Here is a 21,902-nt window from a genome sequence, read left to right as displayed (position 1 = left end):
CCACCATCACCCCATCACCACCATCATTACAACCATCACCATCACCATCACCACCATCACCACCATCACCACCATCACCCCATCACCACCATCATCACCATCACCCCATCACCCCATCACCCCCATCATCACCCATCATCACCATCACCACCATCACCCCATCACCACCATCATTACAACCATCACCATCACCATCACCACCATCACCACCACCACTGCTATCATCACCATCACCATCACCATCACCCCATCACCACCATCACCACCATCATCACCCCATCACCACCATCATCACCACCATCATCACCATTACCTCACCATCACCATCACCACCATCACCCCATCACCACCATCATCACCACCATCATCACCATCACCCCATCACCACCATCATCACCACCATCATCACCCATCACCACCATCACCCCATCATCACCACCATCACCATCACCCCATCATCACCATCATCACCACCATCACTATCATCATCACTACCACCATCACCATAACTATCACCATCACCACCACCATCACCACCACCATCATCACCATCATCACAACCACAACTGTCACCAGCATCACTATCATCGTCACACCCTCATCATCACCATCATCATCACACTATCATCATAACCATCATCACCATCACAACAATCACCATCACCATCACCACCATTATCACACCCTCTTCATCACCACCACCACCACCATCATCACCACCATCATCACAATCATCACCAACACTATCACCATCACCACCATCATCATCATCACTATAATCACCACGATCCTTGTCATTTTCACCATCACAGTCATCTTGATCATTATAATCACATCAGTCTCCTCACTGTCAGGTACTCTGTCCTCTTATCTCTGTCCCCACCAGTCCCTCTTCCCACCTTGTGTACCTGCCTCCTCCCCACCCTTCAGCTCTGCAGGTACCTGCCCCTGCCCTGTATGGTGACTCGTTCTTTGGCATCTGAATCTCTGCCTGTGCGAACATGAGGGTTGGAGTTTGGGTCACGTGCCACCTTGGAGCTGATGGCCCTGCACACCCACAGTAGGGCCACAGGAAATGGTTTGTGAACTCCTCCAGCTGTCACGACCACGCCTTGAAGGGTCCCCAGGGGAAAGGCTGCATTGGGCCTGTATGGAGGCTCAGGAGCCCTGGGGCCCCTGTAGGGAGGGCTCAGGAAGCTGGGAGAGGCCTTTGGAGGAGACCGTGTCCAACTGTGTCCCACAGGAATACAGGTGCTTCCCAGCAGAGTGGGATGGGACAGACAGACGAGGAAACCCTGGACAGACAAACTCAGGGTTGGAAAGGAGTGAAAGGAGTGTCTGTTCCAAACAGGGGCCAAACCAGTCCAGATAGGGGATGGCTGAGGGTGCTGAAGGGTTAATGACGGGAGCCCATGTCAGTGACAGGCCCGGGTGTGGGAGTGAACTGTCAGGATTGGAGCAACCACGTCTGTCACCGCATGGCTGCCCTGCCCACTGCCCTGCAATGTGCAGGGGTCACCCACCCCACAATGATGTGTCAGGGCAAGTGGCTCCCGCCTTCGGGGCAGAAGCCAGAACTCCACGTCTCTGTGTGCAGTGGGCAGTGGGGAAGCGCTACCCACCTCACTAAAGCCCCTCAGGGAGCTCTGGTGGTACAGTGGTTAAGGCACTGGGCTGCTAAGCAAAGGGTCGGTAGTTCAAACCCACTGACCACTCCAGGGGAGACACGTGAGGCAGTATGTTCCGTAAAGACTTGACAACTGTAGGGGGCAATTCTGCTCATAGGTCCTACAGCATCACTGTGAGTTGGAATTGACTGACAGCAGTGGGCGGAGCCCCTCAGGTAGGCAACCAGCCCTTCCACATTGACTGGGCACCTGCTGTGTGCCAGTCCTGGGGGGTTGTACACCACAAGCCAAAGCCACACTCTCGGGGAGATCACGGTACAATGACCAAGTCCAGTACCCTCCACACCATGGCTCAGGTGTCTCCTCCTTCAGGGAGGCCCTGGCCAACCCCCAAAGACTTCCAGGACCGGAGCCCAGCCAGCTCCGGAGCCCAGAGGCAGCAAAAGCGACTCCCCCGAATTCACCAGAGTTTGCAGTCAACGTCCTCCCATTAAACCTCATAAGGTGAACATCAGCTACGTGCTACCTCCCTTCCGGCCTGGAACCTGGGAGGGCTGAGCTGCTTGCAGGGAGCCCTGGGTACCAGGTGCAAGCCCCGCCCCCAGCTGACCTTCGTGGATGTGGCCGAAGACGTGCAGCCGCGGCTGGACGCGTCTCTGCACCGTGTTGAGCAGCTCCACGCAGCCCACCCGCTGCATCTTCTTGGGGACCCAGTCCAGGAAGCCTGCGCGGGGGACACAGCATGAAGCGGCACCGGGTCCGAGAGGGCCCAGCCCCCACAGCCCAGGCGGTAGCTTTGGCAGCTGCGGAGAGACACGGCAGGCCCACCTCGAGCCGGCTCTCCACCACCCTGCCCTGCATCGGCCTTCAGGGATGGCACACTGGCTCCGCCTGGTACCAGCAGGGGGTCTCCCGCCCCAGGCCTCACCTTTGTCCTCTGCAGGGTGCAGTGACCGCCACCTGAGGTCGCTGTAGGGCCCGGCGCACAGTGCGCACACGGCGCAGGCGTGGTCAGCATCTCTTAGCACCGCCCCCTCCCAGACCAGTCATGCTCCAAGGGCCTTGAAGGTGGCCTCCACCAGGGAGCGGCAGAGACAAGCCGACTGAGGCGAGAAGGAGGACCTGGCCCAACCAAGGGCATGGTAGCGGCTGGCAGGGGAGCAGAGCCCAGGACACTCCGTCAACCCCGGAGCAGAGAGGAATGGGGTTCCTTGTGGGGAACTTTCTACACTCACATCCCTTTAAAGATGGGGAAATGGTGTCCCGTCCTTGCAGCACACAGCTCTCGGGGCTGTATCTGTCTGCTCACACCGCCAGCCTCGCAGAGCCGCCCCACAGGGTGGCCCCTACCACCCTCACACCGCTACACTAAGAGTGGACTGCTCCAAGCGCCGAGTCCATCACAGCCCCCTTCTGTCTGGGTGGGCAAAGCCCGTCTCTCTGACTGCCAGGAAGGGAAAGGGGAAACTTTAGCCCAGAGAAGGGGGGTTGCGATCCACACAGTTAAAGAGGAACAAAGATGAGAGGGCAGGGGAGAGAAGGGAGGAGGGGAGGGGAGTAGGCATGGAGGGTTTAAGCTCTGTGACTTACTGGCTGTGTGACCCTGGACAAGTCACTTAACCTCTCTGTGCCTCAGTTTCTCCCCTCTATCATGAGATGATCCGTTTGTTCAACAGGGAGGGGTGCTGGCCGGGCACTGGGCTCCCACCCTGCCTAAGGCTCCGCCCCTTCTCCAGTCCCAGGGCAGTGGTGGGCAGGGTCTGCAGCCCCTTGGCCTGGGTGTTTAGAGGTGGAGATGAAATAGAAACACCACCAAGTGGACGCTGGGTGCATGGAACCTGTGTGCCATATAGTACAAAGTGGCCGTGATGGGGCGTCCACAGAGCAGAAACGGAAAAGATGCTATGAATGGATGGCTGGATGGATGAAAGGAAGGACAGATGGAGGGAAGGACGGAGGGAGAGAGGGAGGCAGGAATAAATAAAGGAGAGGGGAGAAGGAATGGAAGACCAGGTGACCTGGCAGGGCTCACACCAGTGGACAGGGAGGAGGGAGGGTGGCAGGTGGGCCCCCAGCCGGGGGGCAGCCAGGATGGTGGGGTGAGGGAGCAGGACCCCTCACCCAGGGCTTGGGCTGCATGATGGATGCCACATGGAGCCCTGCGAGAGGGAGCCTGGTGGAACTCAGCACACCAGACGCCCCCCATGCCTCTGCACCCCTTGCGTGGACTCAGGCCTGGAGAGGGAAGGGCCCGGCACTGCCTCTCGCTTCCCTGAGCTCACCTGCCGCGTGTGAAATGGGTAGACAATTCTGACTGCCCTGCATCACTGCAAAGAGCCAGTGAGGTAACGTATCAAGCCGGCACACAGCGGGTGCTCAGCAAATGGGGTGACAGTGGGGTGACACAGTGCCCCACCATGTTGATGTCAGAACAGAGCCCACCCAGGCTTCTCTCGACAGGCCAGGCCGATCTCGGTTCACAGGCCCAGTAGGCGCCCCACCCCGTCCAACACACATGCACATATGCACACGCACACATACATTCACATGCACACACACAAACACATGCATGCCTGTGTCCTGCTCCCACAGGCTGCCTTACCCAGTGGTGGTCCGTGGGTTATTAGGATGTCTACACCTTCAGGAATGAGGTTCCATTTCTCCAGGAGGGCTTGGCCTCGTGGGAGGTTAAAGCCCCAGCCATAAAACCAGGGCTGCCTACGGGCAAAGAAGAGACGGTCAGTGGTCAGAGAGCCCAGGGTGCTGGCGAGGAAGGAGAGCAGGCACAGGGCCAGCAGGCACCAGCTTGGACCCAAGACCACACCAAGGTGGAGATACACCCAGGTTCCGCCCAGAACACTTACAAGCTAGTGGCTGTGGGGTCATGGGTGACTCGCCCCCACTTCCTCTCACTTACTTGTAGTTCATACTCTTCCATGAGTGAGTATTACTGATAGAATAAATACTATCAATGGAATAACAAATGAAAGTGAAAAATATCTCAGCTTCTGCCAACAACCCTTCTTGCTCCACGCTTTTCTTAGGAAACATAGGAGAACACTCTCTGTTCCCCTCTCTCCCCCGACAAGAGCATCTCAACCCCAACTCCCCCCCAGCACACACAAGGAAACCCTCCTCCATCCTCCCTCCCACCCCTGGGACAGGGAGCCTCTGCCAGGAGAGAGTGGATTCCAGGTCGAGGACGTTCAGTCCCCGATCCCCCCGAGCGCCCTGCCGGGGTTCCAGGCTGAGCCCACCCCAGCTCCAAGTGTGTGGCTGGATGGACCGAGGCCAATCAGCATGATCCCATCCTGTTACCCAAGGCAGACCTAGACCAATCAATGCAAGTCACTCCCCTGACTGGTTCAATGGCAAACACGTTCCCTAGATTCCTCCAATTGGAGGGGATCCTAGGCCTTTCCATCACTGATGAGAACAGAGGGTGCTGTCACTTGTGTGGGAAACAGTGAGCTTCTAGCCTTGGGCACTGGTAGCAGGCACTGAGCTGCCCCAAGGAGAGCCAGCTGGATCAAAGCACATCTGACACTCACCATACCACTGCACTTATTTATATGGCCCAACAAGTCCCATTATAACACCATTTGAATCAGATTTTCTGTCATTTGTAACAGAAAGCATCCTGACTGAAGTAACAGAATCACCCCTTAGACTTAAGTCATTAAAAGATGCCATATAAGCACAGCCATTTAGCGTTTACAAAGTCACCACCACCACAATTGTCACCACCATGACCATCACCACCATCACATCATTAAAATCTTCACCACCAGCACCATCACAACTGTCACCACCATGACCATCACCACCATCACCACCATATCATTATTAAAACCTTCACCACCACCACCACCATCTTCATTACCACCACCATTGCCATCACCACTATCAGCACATCATCATTAAAACCTTCACCACGATCACCATGACCATCACCACCATGACCAATGCTGTCATCACCATCACAATTGTCACCACCACCATCATATTCATTACCACCATCACCACCATCACCACAATATTATTAAAACCTTCACCACCATCACCATCACAATTACCAACCATTATCATTCCCACCATCACAATTACCACCACCACCACCACCATCACCCACCACTATCACTATCACCACCACCACCACCACCACCACCATCTTCATTCCCACCATCATCATCACTAGCATCACCATCTCCATCACCATCATCATTCCCACCATCACAATTATCATCACCACCACCAGCACCATTTTCATTACCACCATCATCATCATGGCCATCACCACCACCACTATCACCACCACCATCACCATATTACTAAAACCTTCACCACCATCACCATCTCAATTACCAACCATTACCATTCCCACCATCACAATTACCACCACCACCATCACCACCACCACCATCTTCACTCCTACCACCATCGCCATCACCACCACCATCACCACCACCATCCCCATCACCACTATCATCACATCATCATTAAAACCTTCACCACGACCACTATCACCATCACCACCATGACCAACATTGTCATTACCACACTCACAATTATCACCACCACCACCATCACCTCCCCATCTACCACTCCAAGGGCCTTTGCCCTGTAGCACAGTTGGCCAGAAATAGTCTCTGTTTTACAGATGACAAAACTGAAGAGCAGAGTCAGAAAATGAAAATGTGACCACCATTTTCTGCACTCCTAAAAAATGTTACAAGAACCCTGTGACTTAGGGACTATGATTATTCCCATTCTACAGGCGGAGGACCTGAGGCTCAGAGAGGTGAAGAGGAGTAGGGACTGGAGCGCAGGTCTGCTAACTCCCAGGCTGGCCACATCGCCACACTCACCAGCCAGTACACACTGCAGGAGTTCACCCTCACAGCCTCTCTCACACGCACCAAGATGCTACTTAAATCCCTCCCATGGCTCATGTCCACGGAGTGCTGAGTCCCTGGTTCTTGACCCAATGGTTCTTCCCTGTGGTAGCAGGTCAATGCATCTTAGACACCTGGAGGGTTCCATGGAATACCACTGAAAACCATGACTTAGTCTCGCCCTCCCAGGTTCTGGACAAGGAAGGGGAGGCTAAGGTCACACAGTGAGCAGTCGTGACAAGTCCCATTCGAACTCCAACCTCGCCCCCGTCTTTCAACCCTGTGCTGCCATCTCCTGTCTCATCAGAACCTTTGGGACATGAACTCATGAAGGAGGGCAGTGGGTACCACAGTGGCCCCTGGGCTCAAAGGCGCTCTCAGTGCTTGAGACACATGCCGGGTCCTGTCCACTGCCAGCCCGGCCCACGCTGTGACCCCTGTCCAGCGTGCTCCTCCTGCCCACCCCTCCCCCAGCTCCATGTTTACCCCCAGAGCCCTGCTCCAAGCCTGGCTCTCTCCCCTGAATGCTCAGCAGCAGGGAGCAAACTAGTGTTTGTTTAAAGAATGTCAGAGGGTGAGAATGGATGAATGAATTGTGCCCACCAAGATGGCACACAGGACTCTTTCTGTTGCCCTGGGAGGGCGGCCAAAACCTGAAAGCTGAAACCAATGCTCGCATTCCGAAGGAACGCCCCAGATACCTCCCCAGGAGGACTTAACACAGCAGGCAGAACCTTGTAGCCACCATCACCCCAGCCCCCAGCAGCCTCAGCTCTTGGCCTCAAGGAAGCTGGGTGTAGCAACCACCTTGAGCTTGGGAAGGGGCCCCGTGAGTGGGCTCCGGGAGAACCACTTTTACAGGGGCCTGAGGAAGGGGACCGGACCCTCAGTCCCTGGCAGTGGACCTGGGGTTCTTCTTTCTGGGTCTGTCAGAGGAGAAACAGGTGGTCAGGGCTGCAGACAGAGGGTCTGCCTACCTCCCCAGGTGTGGACTTTCCTGAGGGTTCCCGTCCGCAGCAACCCTCAGGAAGTGAGGAGACCTGGCAGCCAGGTGACCAAGGTTGGAGCATGGCTACTGGGTGGGCAGCCTAGGGAGTAGGGCACCCAGGGCATGTCCTACCTCAGACACCCTCACACAGACCTTGAGAGTCTCCGAAAGGGAGATTTCTCTCTACCAAGAAATCCAACACACACACACACACGATTTTACACTCAATTTCAAGGGAATCTTGGGGTTAGACCTGAGTTGAGATGCCTCTATGTTTTACTACCTGTGTGACCTGGGGCAAGTGACTCTCAGTTCTCTCTTTTGTAAAATGAGGATAATAATACTAGCTATCTCAATAGGGCTCTTGAGAAAATTTAATCAATTAATCAATTAATCCATGTAAATTACTTAAAATCATGTCTTAAGTACTCAATAAATTGCAACTGCCATCATCAGGACTATAACCACGACCCCACAATCCTCACCACCATCATCATCATCATCACCATCACCACGGCCACCATCACCACCATCACCACCATCACCACCACCAAACTACCATCACCATCACCACAGCCACCACCACCACCATCACCACCACCACCACCATCACCACCACCAAACTACCATCACCATCACCACGGCCACCATCACCACCATCACCACCACCAAACTACCATCACCATCACCACGGCCAGCATCACCACCACCATCACTACCACCATCACCACAGCCAGCATCATCTTTGCAACCACCATCACCACCATCATCCTCCTTACCATAGACCCCTCCTGAAGCCCACCCACTGAATATGGATGAAGAACTTTGGCCTAGAGCAGGGTTTTCCAAACTGCAACACACTGAGTCACCATGGCATTAAAAACAAGGACAGAGAACATAGAGCATCAAAGTCCATCACAGTAGGAAATGGCTGCTTCAGTTAACGCATTCACACGGAACTAGAGGTGTGTACCAAGTCACAACGTAACATGTTTTTACCAGCAAGGTCCCCTGTCAGAAAAGTGTAGTAGCCCCTGGCCTGGCTCACTGAGAGCTGCCCCAAAGCCAATATACCGTTGCACTCGAAGCTCTACTTTCCCAAGCCCCCCAGCCAAGCTGTCCATTTGGGGATGAGCTGCACTGGGGTGGGGGGGGCGCTGCAGGAAAAGGTGCCACAGCTGAGAAGTTGCTCCCGACGCAGAGCCCACGGCTGGCCCTGCAGCCCTCAGCCAGCCGGCAGACGGGAGAAGAACTCCATCTTCCAAATGCGTAATCACATATTGACAAGGGAGGGTGAGGGGGACTCACAAGTATGCAGAGAGGAGTTCGTCAGTTCCTGTAAAGCCACGCACAAGCTGGCTTTTGACAGAGACACTCAGAAACATGTCAGAGACCCCGCCAACCCCTGCAGCCTCCACCTGTGCCGGGGCCACCTTCCCTTACCCAGCACTTAGGAGCTTCAACTGGGGCTGTGACTCTGCCATAGAAACACATCATCTGAACCCACCCCACCCCCAGTGATGCCCAGAGAGGTTGCTCCACTTGCCCTGGTCACACAGCAGGTCCCTGGCAGAGCTGGTCAAGAACCAGGTCTCAGGCAGCTGCCCCCTCCACCACCTTTTCCTCCCCGTCCCCCCATCCTCACCCCACCGTCTCTGGAGCCATCGGAACACTCCCGAGGTACAGGAGAGTGAGTGCTGTCGCTTGGGACTGCTGGCTCACACCAGCAGGGGGCGCTCTCTGTGCCCTCTATGGATGGAGAGGGCACCGGAGACCTGCCCCTGGGCTGGGCACTCCACCTTGCCCAGCCTTGGTTTCTGCACCCGTGAAATGGGATGAGGATGCCTGTGCTCCCCACCTTCCCCTCCGCGGCTGGGAGGGTCCCTCCTGCTCACTGCACCCCCACTGTTCAGGGGGTGGGAGGGAGAGGCGCGGGAGGCGGCTTCGGAGGCGCAAACTGCACTGGTGCCATTAGACACCGCTCAGTGGAGTCTGACTCACACTGCAGCTGTGTGACAACGCGGAACCGCCCGATGGGTTTCCAGGCTGCAATCCTAGGCTGTAACATCACCTGGTCTTTCTCCCGTGGCAGCTGGGGGCCGCCCCCTCATGCTCGGCAGCCGAGCACTCAACCCCTGCACCACCACGGCTCCCTGAATCTGAATTATCTTCCACCACCAAAACGCCTTCCGAACAGCAGGCATCCTCAGGGCAGAAACCACCTCTAGTTCCACGGGATGCAGGGGGTGGGGAGACTGGAACCAGACAGAAACACCCAGGGGAGGCATTTCCGGGGGAGGCTCCTGGCGGTGGGGGGTGCTGGGTCTCAGAAGCACAGCAGGAGTGGACAGGGGGTTGGGAGCAGCGAGGACAGACGGGCTTTTCAGGGTGGCCTCCGGACAAGGGACCAGCCCACGGGGGTGGGGCCTGGATACCTCCGACCCCTCCTGTTCAACGCTCCACGTTTCTGCTGCAGAAAGAGGAGCGTAGGGAAAGCTGCGGGCCTCCCCGAGCCCCCTGCCTGCGTCTCTGCTAACAAATGCTGGAGCCCCTTCGCACCCAGCAAGACCTGGGAAATGGGTACAAACCCTGCCACCAGCGTCCCTGCTCCCTGTAGGGAGGGGACTGCCACCGAGGCGGCCAGGACAGGCTTCAGGGGACCTGCTGTGAGGGCGCCCACCCACCGCCTCCCTCACTGTCCACACCCTGCGCTGAGGTTGGAAGCCGTTTCCAAAGCTCCCCAGCGGCTGGGCCCGCCCTCGCCATCCCGGGGGCCGGCCCTACTGTCCGCCCCGCTGTCCAGGGCCCATCGGAGGCCCCGGGGCGGGCGACGACTCAGACCCCGGCTCAGCTTGGGGGGGCGGCTTGATGTCCTGAGTTTCTGTCTTTCTGCTCTAAAGTAACCATTGGAATAATTTTCTTACAGAATGATAGTTGCCATGACAACAGAGCAAATTTTCCTTTTCTGAAACAGATGTCTCATTTAGTTGAAAATTAGAATGTGAACAAACCCATGGGAGAAATTAATTCAAACTTTAACAGAGCGCTGAGTACAGTGTCATCGCTCAGAGGTTAACCCCTTAACAGCTTTCTTGTGTGCTTATGGTAACCTTCCGATCCCGCCTAATTAAGCCCCCTTAACTGATGTAAAGGACCTCCTTAGGCCAATCATTAAGTCGATTTTCCCCTGAAGCGTGAATCCTAGGCCCCCAAACTGCAGACAGAGCAGGGTCCTGGTCTATGAAAATGGCCAAAGCAGAGACCACTGTCCCCATGGTGCCTGCCTCCCAGGCAAGGTGGGTAAGGGTGGGCCCTACGCAGGAGGGTGTCCTCAGGGCTCTTTTAATTAGCCTGGGGCATGGCCACCCCTGGGGACATTGGGAGGCCTGGGGGTGCCACCACGTAGAACTGAGCCCAGTGGTGCACCAAATAAGCAGAGGGCAGGCCTGGGAAGGTCTCTCTGGGGTGGGACACCAGGAATCTGCTGACCCTGCGGGCCCAGCTGCAAACGTTCTCCACAAACCACCGCAGGCCACCCTCATACCCAGCCTCACACCAGCCCCATGATCACACCCACCCCAGCCTCACACCAGCCCCATGAATCACACCAGCGCCCTGATCACACCAGCCTCAGCCTCACACCAGCCCCCTAATCACACCCACCCCCGATCACACCCACCCCAGCCTCACACCAGCCCCATGATCACACCAGCCCCCTGATCACACCAGCCCCCTAATCACACCCGCCCCACCCTTACACTCACCCCAGTATCACGCCCACACCACCCCCACTCCCACCCCAAGAGCCAGTTGCCCCATTTCACAGATGCAGAAACTGGGGTGCAGAGAGGTTCAGGGGCTCACCTAGTGACAAAGTGACACAGTCGGGGCTCCAACCTGGACTCAAACTCCAGCCCTGGTTCCTTGCTCTCATCCTAAAAATCCTACTGCCTTTGAGTCAATTCTGACTCACAGGGACCCGACTGGGCTTCCAATTGCCTCATCTTCCTCCCATAGAACAGCTGGGGGTTTTGAACCGCTGACCTTCTGGTCAGCAGCTAAACGTCTCAGCCACTGCACCACTTGAGCTCCCACCCTCATCCTAGAATTGGGGAAACAGGCCCACCCTCCTCGGCAAACCCCACCTTCCCTGCTGGCCACACGGCTCAATCTGAGGACTGAACTGCGGGGCAGCGCCTGGGTCAGAGACAGGAACGGAGGCACAGAGAGGCCAATGCCTGTGCAGACAGGAAGCAGGAGGGCAGGACCAGGGTTCCTGGGTCAGAGACAGCAACGGAGGCACAGAGAGGCCAATGCCTGTGCGGACAGGAAGCAGGAGGGCAGGACCAGGGTTCCTGGGTCAGAGACAGCAACGGAGGCACAGAGAGGCCAATGCATGTGCAGACAGGAAGCAGGAGCGCAGGACTAGGGTTCCTGGCTCATGGCTCCTGTGCCCAGGCTGGTGGGTGATCCAAAAAGGACCTTCCCTTCAGTAGCCACAAGCCTGCTGCCTGGAGGAGAGGCCACTGCTCCCCTTCCTCCTGCCCACCTCCCTCCTGACTCCTGAGAGCTCCCCAGTGGCCCCAGCCAGAGCCCAGACCCGCAGGCAAGGCCTGAGGCTCTGCCCCAGCCCTCCTCTTGGACCATCTTGCTCACAGGTCCTGCTGAGCCCACCAACAGTCAGTGACAAAGAACCCCCTTCTGTTTCCTGCACACAGCTGGCCTTTCCTCCATCCCAGTCCTTGCTCACACTCTCACCGGCCCCAATCGCCCCTCCTAATCCGTCATCTCAGCCTTGTCCCATGATTCCTTAGGCCTGGCTCAAGGGCTGCCTCTTCCAGGAAGCTTCCCCTGATCACCACCATCCCCCAAGCCCAGGCAACATCCCTGCTCTGAGGACACTGTGTTGGCTGAATCCCTTAATCCCTCTGCCTTATGCATCCCTTCTGGGGGGTTTCACCCAAGATGTGCATGAATTAATGAACAAAGAGTGAATGAATGACGGGGTGAAGGAACACGTGTTCTACGGGCAGGCACTGAGCCTTAGCCCTTGCCTCGTGTACCCTGCAGTGGGAGCCCTACCCCAGAGCCCCCGCAGTCCCAGAGCCCCAAGACCCACACTAACAGTAACAGTCACAGTCTCTCTCTCAGCCTGGGCCGGGATGGGCTGTGCCCTTTCCCGTCATCACTCAGCCCTGTGAGCCAGCCTCTGGGATTATGCACCCATTTCACAGACGGAAACTCAGAGGTGGAGCTGGCATGGGACACTCACACCCCAGCTGCACACCAACCCCAGGGCAGGCTCACTCCTCCAGACGGCTGCTCCCTGCCTCCCCGGTGGCCCAGCCCCCAGGTGAGGGTCCGGGGAGATGTCAAGCTCAGGAGCCTGGCCACCTGCCAGGGCAGCGGCCCCAAGTCCCCACGAAAGCCCTTTGGGGGAAAAAGGGAACCGACCTTAAAAGGACTGACTCGGGTCCTCCCCATGCCCCCCATCCAGAACCCCAACCTGTCTGCTTCCCTGCCCCAAACAGGCCAGGCTTCCCCGGGGCCACTCGCTCCCCGGAGACACCAATACTGAGAGTGTCTCAGGCGAGGTGGTGCCCGTCACCGGCCCAGCCCCTCCTGGGCACTCCAGCATCCCTGGCAGCTGGCGCTCCCCATCGTGAAGCAGGACAAACTAGGGCTCAGAGAAGTGAGGCGGGCGGTGCCGGGCGCCCAGAGCGAGGCAGCACTAAGCCGGGACTGTGTGCTGGGTCCTCACCTCTGGGCTGTGCACCGGTCTCCTGGGGTCTTCCCCAGCTGCCAGCTCCGGATCTTCCTGTCGCCCCAGGCCCAGACCCAGAGCAGGGCCCTGCCCTCAGGGAACTCCCACCTGGGGGGCTGGTGGGCCAAGGGAGGTGCTGAGTGCAGCAGGGTCCGGCTCCACCCCCACTGCCCCCAGGGGTCCCTGTGGGCTGCCACTGTGGGGGCAGGGCAGCGCAGAGAGCTGGTGGACCCATCCTGAGGGCTGTCAATCACACAACCTGCCTTGCACACAACCGCTCAGGCAAGTCAGTAGCCACATAAGAGGAACCAAGGAGTGAGGTGAGGAGTGAGGTCCTCTGTCATCCCTAATTAATCCCCTACCCTCCGGTGCCTGGAATTGTTCATCTTTGTTTTGCTGGGACTGTGGGGCTGGATGGCAGATGACAAGCCTCAAACATTAATCTCAGGTAGAAGCGTGTACCAGCGTGTGCTGGGGTCTTCCACAAAGAAAGCAGCAATGTGAGAGCCATTCTCTCTGAATGCGTGAAAGTGGGATTAGGAGAGGAGATGGCGAGAACTCGTGAGTGTGTGTGTGCATGTGCGTGTATGTATTTGTGCGTGCAAGAGAGTGCATGCATGTGGCTGGGTGTGAATGTGTGTGCATGTATGTGTATGTGCACACGAGAGAGTATCTGTGTCCATGTTCAGAAGTGTGTGTGGATGTGTGTGTATGTGAAAGAAAATGTATGTGTGCACCTGGGTGTATGTGTGTGAGAGAAAGTGCATGTGTGTGAAAAAACACGTGTGAGAGAAGATGTGTGTGCATGTGTTAACCTGGGGGGGGGTAAACCTGTGTGTACGTGTGAGAGAAAATATGTGTGTGTCTGCATGTGAGAGAAAGTACATGTATGCATGTGTATAAAAGCAAGTGCATATGTGTGAGAGAACGTGTGTATGTGTATGACCTGTGGGTGTGTGTTACCTGTGTGTGTGTATGTGTTAACCCATGGCATGTGTGAGACAAAGTGTGCATGTGTGTGAGAGAGAATGTGTATATGCATGTGTTCACCTGTGTGTGAAAGTGTGTGTGTGAGAGAAAATGTGTGTATGTGTTAACCTGTGCATGTGGTGTGTGTTAACTTGTATGCATGCGTGTGTGTTAACCAAGGGTATGTGTGTAAGAAAGTGTGTATATATGTGAGACAAAATGTGTGTGTATGTGTGTTGACCTGTGGGTGTGTGTTAATCTGTGTGCATGCTGTGTGTGTGTGTGTTAACCTATGGGGAAGGGTGAGAAAGTGTGTGCATGTGTGTCTGCACGTATGTTCGTATGTGCATGTGCAGAATATGTTCATGTATGCACAGACATGTACCCATGTGTGTGCATGCACGTGTGGGAGGGCAGCTCCTCCCAAAGCCTGTGAGGAATTTCTTACCCTCGAGCAAACCTCATCGACTGACCACAGTGCTTGGGGCTCCCAGCAACAATCTGGGGGTCTCTAAGGGGACCTGCCAAGATCCCTCCTGACCTGTGGCCTGCAGCCCCTCATGCTGCACCCAGGACGGCCCCCACCTCCCAGGGAGGAGACTTGGGGGCGTGGCTTCACAGTCACCCTGGGACAGACAGGCGATTCCAGCCGGAATGTGGGCCCAAAGAAAGGGGGATGCCACTGCTCCTGTCCCTCCCCTCATTTCACAGGGGCCTGTGAGGGGAGGAGGGAAGGAGACGGGAACCCAGAGCAGCCCTTTCTGGGTTCCACAGCCCAACAGGGGCTGCCTGAGGGAAGGCGGGGAGCACAGCCCAGGCCAGAGTAATGGAGGCTGGGCTCAGGGCGCAGGCCCGTGACGCGCTGGCTGGAACCCGGAGCTGCTCCTCCAGGGCTGAGATCCTGGGCCCGTCGCGTACCCACCAAACCTCCCCTTACCCCTCTGTGACATGGGGCTCAAACAGCCCGCCTTGACCGGCCACCACGCAGATTCAGAGGATCATGACGGCCCCACAGGCTTGCTGAGTGCAGCGGCCCGGGTATCCCAGGGGCGGGAGAGGCTGTGCCCCACTGGCCTGAAGGAACCAGACAAGCGGCTGCCAAGTAGGTGAAACAGAACACACACTGCACTGGAGCAAGTAGGGTCCAAGTGCCGAGAACCAGGAGGAAGAAAGCAGAGTGGTCAGCGGGCTGGAGCTTGGGCCACGGGGATGGCTGGTGCCCAGGCCCAGGGAACGTGCACTTAACGGCCTTGGAACAAGAGAGAAAGCCACAGAGCACAGCGGCTTCAAGGGACAGAGAACAGTGACACGCCCTCCATAGGGCTGGTCCCCAAAGGGCCTCAGAGAAAGAAAGGACAAGAGAAGAACTCCACTGGCCGCCCTCCCTGAGCCTCCCAGGGACTGTCCTCAAGCCAGTCCCCTGCATGCTCCAGGAAGCCCAAAGCCAAGATAGGACTGTCACGTGGTCCCTGGCTGGGCGCACCCACACAGGCAGACCCACTCTGCCCCAGAGGGCAGCCCTCCCCCAGAGAGAGCCTTGCCCACCACGAACGCAACCGACAACACCTCAGAAGCTCGGAATCACTGCAGAGAGACTCTAAGACAAATGCTTCAGAAAAGGTGGCAAAGATTTTCTTAAAAGGACTGAGAGCTGGGAGCTCTGTGGAGAGGCGGGCAGTCCAGACTGGGAGGGGCTGGGGGCTTCCTGGAGAAGGCGGAGCGTGCCCATGGGCCAGGGGCCATAAAGGACAGAGCCGCCTCCCTGAGGTTTCCTGTCAGCAACTGGCCGGGCTGTCTCAGTGACAGCCATGTGCCATCCCACACCAGCCAGGAATCTCCCATCCTGCACTGCACCCCCTGGAGTGGACCAGACTTTGGAGCAAGGTATGTGAGAAGCAGGGAAGGTCAGGGTTCATGATAGAAGCCTCAACTCTTCTTCTTCTAAAAGACGGCATCTTACAAAGTTAAAGATGAGCCCTGGTGGTGCAGTGGTTAAAGTACTCAGCTGCTAACCAAAAGGTCGGAGGTTCACACCCACCAGCTGCTCTGTGGGACAAAGATGAGGCAGTCTGCTTCCATAAAGATTGGCAGCTTTGGAAACCCTGTGGGGCATTTCTACTCTGTCCTCTAGGGGCGCTGTGGGTCAGAATCGACTCCACGGCAGTGGGTGTGGTTTGGACTTTGCTTCTGTGAAGATTGACAGCTTTGGAAACCCTGTGGGGCAGTTCTACTCTGTCCTCTAGGGGCGCTGTGAGTCGGAATCAATACCATAGTGGGTGTGGTTTGGGCTTTGCTTCTGTGAAGACTGACAGCCTTGGAGACCCTGTGGTGCAGTTCCACTCTGTCCTCTAGGGGTGCTGTGGGTCAGAATGGACTCCATGGCAGTGGGCTTGGTTTCTGCTTTTTATAAAGTTAAAAAAAGGAGCATTCCAGCACCTTTCAGTCTCCAGCCCCAGTGGGGCACCATCCCTCCAGCAAGCCAGTACCAGCCCTACTTCCTCGACAACCCCGGACCCCAAGTCAGCCGCTTCCCTTCCTGAAGCTGTCTCCCATCTATACAATGGGACAACAGTCTGGCCCTCTCTGAACTGCTGAGAACCAGGACAACAGTGAGGACAGTTAGGACCATGACCATCACATACAACGGACTGAACTCCTTGAGGGAGGGCACCAGTTAGTGAATGCCAACTCATGGGGCCCTCGCGTGGGTCAGAGGCCGGCACTCCACGGGGTTCCCAGAGGCGGGCTTATCACACATGGATCACCAGGCCTTTCTTCCGAGGGGCCTCTGGGGGAACTTGAACTGTCAGCCTTTTGGCTAGTAGTCAAGGGCACAGACTGACAAAATCCTGGGCTGTTCAGCCTTCCCTCCGTCCACCGATGGTCCTGGTTTGTGCACTAAGGGATGAGATGGGAGTTAATGCTAGACACCCCCCGCCCCCAGCCTCTCTGAGGGTGGCCCACCCCCCTGCCCTCTCCCCTAGGCAGCTCTGCCCTGCAGCTCTGGGCTGTGTATAAACAGGCTTTATCTTCCCACTCCCCATCTTGAGCGGTCAGACAGTAGGCTGAGAGCTTTGGGGGTAAAGTGAAGGGCAACCCCATGTTGAATGCCTACTGCGTGCCAGGCAATAGACACATGGTCACCTTGAATCGTAGAGACAACGTTACGAGGGGGCCGTCCTTGTTGTCTGGGAGGCAGACATGCAGTGGTCACTCGGCTAGGACCGGCCCAGCCCGACACATGTATGACTGTGGCCTGCCTGCTGTTAGCTGCTGCCGGAGTCTCCCCCGACTCATGTTATCCCCTGCTCAATGGTGGAATAACATGCTGTCTGGTCCTGGGCCATTCCATTTTGAGGATAAGATTTGGCTTTGTCAGGCCTGACCTCGCATCACTAGAATAAAACTCCATACTTTTGGTTATGACGCCATTTCTTTAAAACCTGGCTTCAACCTGGTGTTTTAATTAACTTGTTCTCTCTCTAAGTTACAGTTATCAGTTCCTGTTGTACCCTGTGATCTACGACAGCCACCTGTGTTAGTCAAGGCTCCTGGGCCAGACTTTGGGACCGGCCACCTGGCTTTGACAAACAGCAATGGAGCCTCTTCAGGATCACCCCTTAAGGATTACGTCCCTTTCTTCATTACCCATGGCCCTAGCAAACTGCTAGAAAACTGTTACCTAATCGTTTGGGTGAAGGGAAGGGCAGTGTACCAAATGTGAGTGATCAACGTGGTGGCACTGAGGAAGAGGAAGACAGAGAGAGGTGTATGGGAGGCACAGACAACAAAGATGAACCCTTTTGCACATACAGTGCTGCGTTGTCAGTGAAGGCAAACACTGATATATGGGTGGACGGATGGGTAGACAGGCTGAACTATTAGGTATGTCTGTGCAGGGGAAGTGTGCCCAAGACCATGTATAGGGTTGGCAGACAATGGTTCTACAAGTGTATTTGTAGGTTCTGTAAGAATTCCCAGGTGTATAGTAGAGCTGACAAGGGACAAGGTTGTAGTCCCTTCTTGGCCACAGCCAGCTACCCAGAGGGACCGAGTAGTTGAACCTGTGGGCTTGGGACCATAGTCTCAGGGGACATCAAGCTCAATTGGCATAACATACTACACAAAACATTGTTCCACATCCTACTTTGGTGAGTAGCGACTGGGATCTTAAAAGCTTGCAAGCAGCCATCTAGATGCAACGATGGGTCTCTCCTCGTCCAGAGCAAAGAAAAAGGAAGAAAACCAAAGATTTATGGAAACAGTTAGTCCAAGCGACTGGTACACCATGCAATCCTCAGCCTATATGACTATGAGACCAGAAGAACTAGATGGTGCCCAGCTACCACTGTCAACCACTCGGAGGGGGATCTATGTAGGAGATCCTGGATAGAATGGGAAAAAAATGTAGAACAAAACTCAAAATCATTTAAAAAAAAAGAAAAAAAAAGGGACCAGGTTTGCTGGTCTGATAGGGCTTGGTGGAACCACTGAGACTATGGCCCCCAGCTGCCCTTGAGGTCTGGAATTGAACCCACTCCTATGGCTTCCAGCCAAACAAAAGACAGGCATATGAGGTAAACATTTACACTAGGTAGATGCACTCCTTGGAGAGAACAATCATGGGAGAAAGAATGGCTGCTTATGCACAGGGAGACAGCTCAGGGGGCAGGAGTGCATGCAGGGATGGACATAGGGAAGAGGTAACTATCGGGAGGAAGTGGGAGGGGAGCTGTTGCATTGGGGTAAATTGTGGTCAATGTCATGAGACAAAGTGTATGTGAATGACTGTATGGAAAGTGAATTTGCTCTGTAAACTTTCACCCAACTCACAATTTAAAAAAAATAAAATTGTTACCTAATCCTGCCTGCACCCTGCGTCTCTTCCTCCTTTAGTCCAAGAACCCCTGATGGTGAGGGCCGGGCACAGTGGGTGTTTCTGGAGTCACTGTGTCCCCGTCCTCCGCTCTCCTCCTTAAACTCTGATGTGGACTACTGGTTGCACCGCTCCAGGCCAGACCCCGGCATTTTTGGGGTGACACCACGACGGGCTGTGGCACAGACCGCCGTGATCCACAGCTTTCGGAAGTAGCTCTCAGGCCTTCCTTGTCAATCCATCTGTCTGGAAGTTCCCCTGAAGACTGGTCAGGCCTCCAACTGACCGACGGGCGGTGACTGCGTGAGGGGCACCGGCAGGGACTCAAACCCTGGTCTCCCACAAGGAAGGGGACAGTCCTGCCCGTGGGCTACGGCTGCCTCTGCCTGCACAGCCCCTGGCTGCTGCCTGGCGGCTCCCACGGAGGCCGGCAGGGCAGCCCCGAGCCATTCCTGCCCAGGGCAGTCGCCTCCGAGCTAGAAGCAGGCCCAGACGCCCAGCCTGCCGGCAGCCCCTTCTCAAAGTTTAACCGTCTCAGCAAGTTTAGATCCTTCTTTCAAAATACCAGAAGTAATTACACCAGATGGACGAGCTGGGTGCCAATTTCACTCCCTCCCTCCCTCCCTCCCTCTCTCTTTTTTTAAAATCAAGGCCGTTGCAGTTAAATGAGAACAAAAAACGCATCCAAACCCTTACAGGAATATGGTATGTGTGCGGGGCTTGTTTTTCACAGAGGCTTCCTAACAGCTGACTTCTCTGTCTTCGGCAGTGTCCCCACCCCACTCTCTGAGCTGCCCTCGGGAAGGTTCAGGAACAGGCCTGCTGGGCCAGGCTGGCTTCTCAGCACGTGGCAGGGTGGCAGCGAGACTCTCACCCCCTCCTTGTCCGACCGGGGGGGGGGGGAGTAGGGTGACGGAGCCTCTGCTAAGGGAAGGGAGGACACTGGTTCCAGGGGACAGGGAAGAGGGGTGTGTGGGCTTCAGCCTGGGGGGGGGGGGGGGGGGGGGGGGGGGGGGGGGGGGGGGGGGGGGGGGGGGGGGGGGGGGGGGGGGGGGGGGGGGGGGGGCCGCAGGAGATGGTGGGGGATGGGGAGGGTGGCGGATGACGGGGAGGGGGTGGAGGATGGGGAGGGGCAGGCAGGAGGGATCAGGGTCAGCCTGAGCCCTAGAGACTAGTATCGAGGAGGAGGAAGAGGAGGGAAGTGTCCGGCCAGGTGGTGGCAGTAGGAGATGTTAGATCTGGGAGGAACCACAGACTCAGACACGGGAAGTCCAGGCCACAGCTGAATTCTAGCTGTGCTCACAGCCCAGCGTCCGTCTGTCCATCCACCCAGCATCCGTTCATTCGATATTTATCAGGATGGGCGGACTAGGTCGTAGACCTGGTGACGCCTTCCAAAAACTCAGCCACTGAGACCCTACCGAGCACAGTTCTACTCTGACACACGAGGAGCCGTTGTAAGTTGGAGTTGACTCAGACGCAACTGATGATGGGTATCATTTCCCACTATACAGAGGATCAGAGAGGTTAAGTCGCTCGCCCAAAGTCACACAGCTAAAACGTGGCAGAGCGCATATTTGAACGGCCTTTCCAGCACCCCTGACTGTCCAGGCACAGCTGTCGCTCTGACTCCCAGGCAAGGTGGCAGGCATGTGGGTCTCACAGGGAGGATGGCAGCTTGGCTTGCCCAAACTGCTCAGAGCCACGTCCATGGTGGCCGGGAAGCAAAAGCAAGGAACTAGCTCACGTTCGTTGCAAATTAGGGAAACCCACCCAGCAAATGGGCCCAAGTCTGACGTCCCACTACCTGCTCCCAGCCCAAGAAGCAGCTCGAAAGAAACCAGGGTAGTTTGCAGCAAGCCACCACCGCCCGTCAGATTCTCACACTGTGGTGCTTGCACGTTCCTACACTGGAAGCTAACACCACCGGCAATTCAAATCCCAGCAGGTCACCAGTAGTAGACAGGTTTCAGCGGGGCTCCCAGGCTAAGACGAGGAACAAAGGGCTGGCGATCTAGTCCCCAAATTAGCCCATGAGAACCCCATGGATCACAGACTATTGTCCGAGACTTCAACCCGCCTCCTGTGGACAGGTCGTCAGGAAAGAACAGTCACTGGAGAGGGGCATCATGGTTGGTGACGCGGAGGCTCACCGAAGACGACCGAGACTCACCGGGACGGGCTGACACGAGGACCACAGCGATGGACTCAAACATACCACAGTCGTGAAGATGGCACGGGGCCAAGGGCGGTTTGGTTCTGTTATACGTTAGGTCACTGTGAGTCAGAACCCACTCAGTGACAACAACATGGGAGCACACAAGAAGAGAACTACCCACTCCCGGCGTGCCCCACGGAATAGAGAGCAGGTGCCCCAGCCGTGGGCCTCCGAGGCCTCCAGCAGCCAGCCTCAGCGTCCCCTTCCTGCCTCGCCCCTCCACATCCCTTCACACAGCACATGCTCCAGCCAGTCTGGAACGTTCTGCACCCACAGTGCACGTGAGGTGTCCAGACCCTGCACATGCCGTCCCTCTGTCTGGGGGTCCCCTCTCCTCCTTAGCCATATCCAGGTGGTACACATTAACAGCCCCCACACAAACACCTACACGGACCCCACAAACCAAAACCCATCGTCACTGAGGTGATGCGGTGCACAGCGCCCCTAGAGGACAGAGTGGAACTGCCCGCAGGGTCTCCAAGGCTGTCAGTCTTCACAGGAGCAAAGCCCAAACCACACCCACTGCCCTGGAGTCCATTCTGACCCACAGCGCCCCTAGAGGAC

General features: G+C 56.3%; 1 protein-coding gene across 1 annotated transcript in view; it reads right to left on the bottom strand.

Moving 5' to 3' along the window:
- Window positions 1-21,902, bottom strand: part of MPPED1 (metallophosphoesterase domain containing 1) — an 83,735-nt gene that overhangs the window by 900 nt on the left and 60,933 nt on the right. The window contains exons 4-5 of the mRNA XM_007941734.2: window positions 4,231-4,346; window positions 2,239-2,352 (exon numbers count right to left, since the gene is read on the bottom strand). Of these exons, the coding sequence (XP_007939925.1) occupies window positions 2,239-2,352; window positions 4,231-4,346 (230 nt within the window). The remainder of the gene's footprint in view (window positions 1-2,238; window positions 2,353-4,230; window positions 4,347-21,902) is intronic.

The sequence above is a fragment of the Orycteropus afer genome, unplaced genomic scaffold (genome assembly GCF_000298275.1).
Source record: "Orycteropus afer afer isolate SDZICR_OR568_19922 unplaced genomic scaffold, OryAfe1.0 scaffold00083, whole genome shotgun sequence".
NCBI classification, from domain to species: domain Eukaryota; kingdom Metazoa; phylum Chordata; class Mammalia; order Tubulidentata; family Orycteropodidae; genus Orycteropus; species Orycteropus afer.
This window is presented reverse-complemented; position numbering and strand designations above follow the sequence as displayed.